At 36.5% G+C, this 4,361-nt stretch overlaps 1 protein-coding gene across 1 annotated transcript; it reads right to left on the bottom strand.

Moving 5' to 3' along the window:
* Positions 1–3,234: 3,234 nt before the first annotated feature.
* LOC104648331 (uncharacterized) lies at positions 3,235–4,071 on the bottom strand. The gene is made up of 3 exons (XM_010325253.1): positions 4,010–4,071; positions 3,603–3,814; positions 3,235–3,509 (listed from the first exon to the last, which is right to left on the bottom strand). Exons 1-3 carry the CDS (start codon positions 4,069–4,071, stop codon positions 3,235–3,237), a joined length of 549 nt encoding a protein of 182 aa, XP_010323555.1.
* Between the last annotated feature and the right edge of the window lie 290 nt (positions 4,072–4,361).

Here is a 4,361-nt window from a genome sequence, read left to right as displayed (position 1 = left end):
TTCCTCGAAGGAAGAGTAAATTAGTTAAAATGGAGTGAAAGAGCTTCATCTTTACCACTAAGCATTGAAGACTAATTTCTGACTTATCTAAGTTCCAAGAACATGCAAATATGCTGAAAATGCAGGTACAAAGTGAAGAAACATGATGCTAAGATTTATTTTATGCATGAATGACTCAAAAAGTGAAGAGGAACTATTAACTCAAGGTGGAGATGAATACAAAGGAAAGAGGTGAGGATACTTGGCCTTCACGAATGCTGCTGCTTCATAAGTAGAACCCTCTGCGTACTGGCTCCTCCACAAAACCTTGACTGAAAGGACTTCGTTGTTTCTCAACTTTATAACAGGACGATCAAGAATCTCAACTGGTACATGCTTATATGAGATACTACCTTTCACGGTCATACTCTCATTTGGTACTATGAATGCTGGATCACCCACATAGTTCTTCAAAAGCGTGATGTGAGAGACTGAATGCATGATACTAGTTGTACCGGTAACTCTGACTCATCGACCAGTTTACCAACCTTATATAAGATATGTTAATGGCCTACCTATCTAGGACTAAGCTTCCATTTCTTTTCAAATCTCATTACCCCTTTCATAGACAATACTTTCAAGAAAACCCAATAATTTTTTTGGAACTGTAGTTCACTTCTCCCTACAACATCATAAGATTTTTGAGGAACTAAAGATTGCAAGAGGCTGCAAAAATAGTGACAAAAAATGAGGCCAATGACTCCCATTAGTCTGAACGATAGCCTTTCAAATGGTGGCATGGATCCACACTTTTTCGTAGGAGCAAAGCTCCAAATGAGAGGCCTCAATCACAAATCATGACCATGCATGATGTTGTCATTGATCCATCGATGCTCCATAATTAAGAGCGATCATTGTGACCAGCAATTCACTATCTAGACACGACCATGAAAGGGTGAATTGGGAAATTCATCCCACATCCCAATTAAATGATGAACGTCTATTTTACCTATTTGGGGTATTTTAAGTTAGTTAAAAAAATGAAACCCAAATAGAATTCTCTCTAGAACCTCCATTGAATACAAAGCTCAATATCAAGATAGGGGATTAATTCCAAGTTGTTTCTTCTCCAAATTTTCTTGGTTTTTTTCTTCTATTAAGCTATTTAACCCTTGATTCTTGTTTAAACTTTCATCCAAGTATTTCTCTCAATGAATTTTCAATGTGATTCGATGATCAAAATTCCAAAGTTTCAATCTAACCATGGGATCATTGTCAAAAGGTTTTAAAAGTCTTTAACTGATTAATTGATGTTTAAACAATGTTATCAAGGAGATATTCAATGTAATTCCATGAAGAATACATGATTTCCCTAATATCTCAATTTAGGCCATGTTGTGGGTTTCACGATCTTGATTATATATGTTAATTGAATTATGATTAGATTGTGATGTATTGGTTAATGCTATTACTATCTATGTCAATTGATTATGAATTTTTGGGGATTGATATATAATAATTATGACTCGGAGAGTTGGTAAGTTTGCATGATTCCTAGTCTATAGTATTGGTATTGACATTGTATGGTTTAGTCCACTTATGTTGGTGGTGTTTACATCATTGGAATGTGAGTGTGTGATCCATAGTCTCGTAATGCTCTATATGTGAGTTGTTCATGACTGGAAGGATATTGTATATTTGTTGTGATCCTTGAAGGGTGGGATCCTCTTGTACAATGTTATTGATATTATTTGATAATGGGGAACAATATACACACATATCTTATGCATAACTATGAGTATGATATGGTCATGGTTTCAATTGAAATAATATTTATCATATACTCTTTTATCTCTTATTATGCATGTAAGGTATGTGACTAAGGAAGTATGATCATTTCTTGTTAAATTGTGTCTATGTGAAAGGATTCCTCATATATGTCCAGATACACACACATGAATATATGAGTGAAGCATGTTAATGATACTCTAGTGAATAAGAGTCTCTTGGATGGTTTCCTTATTTGTAATCTATACTAGACTATGTGAAATGATATTCTCACATGATTTAGGTTTTGATTAAGAGACATTCTCATCATATAACCTATCAGTTATGTCTATGTTGTCTAAGGAGTTAATATCCTAAATCCTCTCTTATGAAAAAATATTAATAATACTTAAAGGTTTCTCAAAAAAAGGAAAGTTATCTTAACACAGAATGAAGTTGACCATGAGAGTCGTCCCTTCCTAATAGAAAGGTAGGTTCACCATATGTGGTGTCCCTTCCTAAAAATAAGGTAGATTCTACAAATCTTCTCATGAGGTGGAAACTCCACTGTTAATTAGCATGAAGTGGGTTTCTAGTAACAATCTCGTAGTTCTTAACTATGTGCACCCATAGGAAACTTAGCAAGTTTATCCACCTAGATACTGTTATCATGTTTTTGTCCTACCTTGACAAGTAGGATGCCCTCCTCCGGTGGGAGGTAATTTCCCGAACGTAAAGTAAGATGATGAATACTAACTAGGACTACCAATGGGTTGTTTCTTAGTGTAGGTGAGGGAATGGTACTTTACCTGTACATTGCACAAGTAGCTCTTGAATGGAATGGTAGGGAAGGTTCTATATGAAACTATATGTATGTATATGTCTTATGCGTGGAATTATGGTGTTAACTTACTTGTTATATTAGTATACATAGTGTTGGTTTCATCATGTCTACATGATGAAAGTTTCACTTAGTATGCATTTTGTTGGCTATACTTGTGATGTTGATGTATGAAGCAAGTTGCAATGCTTATGATCTCCTTGATCAGTTTACTAAGTATATTTTAAGTTATGGGGCATCTTATATACATTGCACTTGTAGATTTTGTTGGATTATGATTAAGGTTTTATGATATGTTAATGAAATGAACTCTAAGTATGCAATGCTAACTATACTTTCATTAAGATGATATTGGTAGTATTGACTCACATGTTGTCTTGAGATGGGCCTAAAGACTAAGCACACATAGTATTACCACATACAACTATTGGGCAATCCTCGTATACTCTATCAGTTCTTACATTATCTACTAAAGGTGTACTAACCATTATAGGATCACACAAATCATCAGGAAATACATCAAAAGTGAGAGAAAGCAAAGGAGATACAAAGGAAAACGTAGACCCTGGATCAAGTAATGTATGAATAGAAGTTAAGAATTCTTGCACCGTACCTTGGACAACATCAGCGGACTTCTCGTGTTCATCTCAGCCTTTCAAGGCATAGAATTTGTTCCTCTTAGGAGGTTCGGCTGGTGCTGCACCCTGTGGATTAGGCCTAGGCTGAGCATTACCTCCATCCTGACCTATGTTCTTTGACCAGTCCTTGACCATGTGCCCATTCCTTCCGCAACCGAACCAGGCATTAGTTCCCTGCCTGTACTCTCCACTGTGAGCACGGCCACACTTGGCACAGTCCTCTATGGGATGCTGCACATACCCTCTATTTCCCTTCTTGGTCTCGAGTGTGCCTCCTCTAGGTGCTGCATTCCTCTGAAAGTTAGTGTTTCTGAAACTTTGATGCCTCTTTTTGACTCGGACGCCGAAGTTGTTCGTTTTTCAACCATTAGTAGAACCTGCTTTATTAGAAGGCTTAGGACTCCTAACATCACGGTCACCCCTCTTCTTTCCTCTATCCTCTACCTGGTGAACATGCACCATCAACCTGGAGAGGTCCATGTTATCGTGGAGTATCGCAGCCCGACACTGCTCCTCTAGATCTCCTGTGATTCCTATGAGAAACCTACTCATCTCATCCCTGCCGTTAGATACAAGGTAAGTGTCATACCTACATAATTTCTTAAACTTCAGGGAATACTCCCTGAATGTCATCGATCTTTGTTTAAGGTTCATAAACTCCTCAACCTTGGACTCTCTCATCTCCGTGGGGACAAATCTCTCTAGGAAGGCTGTATTAAAAAACTCCCACGTGAGTGGAACTCCGCCGAAATCTCGGCTATCCTTCCACATCTTGCATCAAGACTGTGCAACATCATTGAGCTGATTGGAAGACAGCTCATCCTTCTCTGTATCTGTGGCCGCCATGGCTACCAAGATCTTATGTACCTCATTCATAAACTCCTATGGATCCTCTAAAGTCTTTGACCCTATGAAAATCAAAGGATTCATCCTCGTAATTTTAGGATGTAAACTAAAATTTTTAATTGATTAGTAATTTAAAAACTTATGTGTAATACGTTTCAATTTTTTTTATTTTTTTACACATTATTTGGATTAAAAATTATCTTTAGATTAAGTATAAGATATTATCTAATTCGAATTATTAAAGTTTATCATTGAGATAATATATAAATATTATTCAAAGTCATAACTAA

Source organism: Solanum lycopersicum, chromosome 7 (genome assembly GCF_036512215.1).
Source record: "Solanum lycopersicum chromosome 7, SLM_r2.1".
Classification (NCBI taxonomy): domain Eukaryota; kingdom Viridiplantae; phylum Streptophyta; class Magnoliopsida; order Solanales; family Solanaceae; genus Solanum; species Solanum lycopersicum.
The sequence above is the reverse complement of the archived record's forward strand: the minus strand, read 5'-3'. Positions and strand labels throughout refer to the sequence as shown.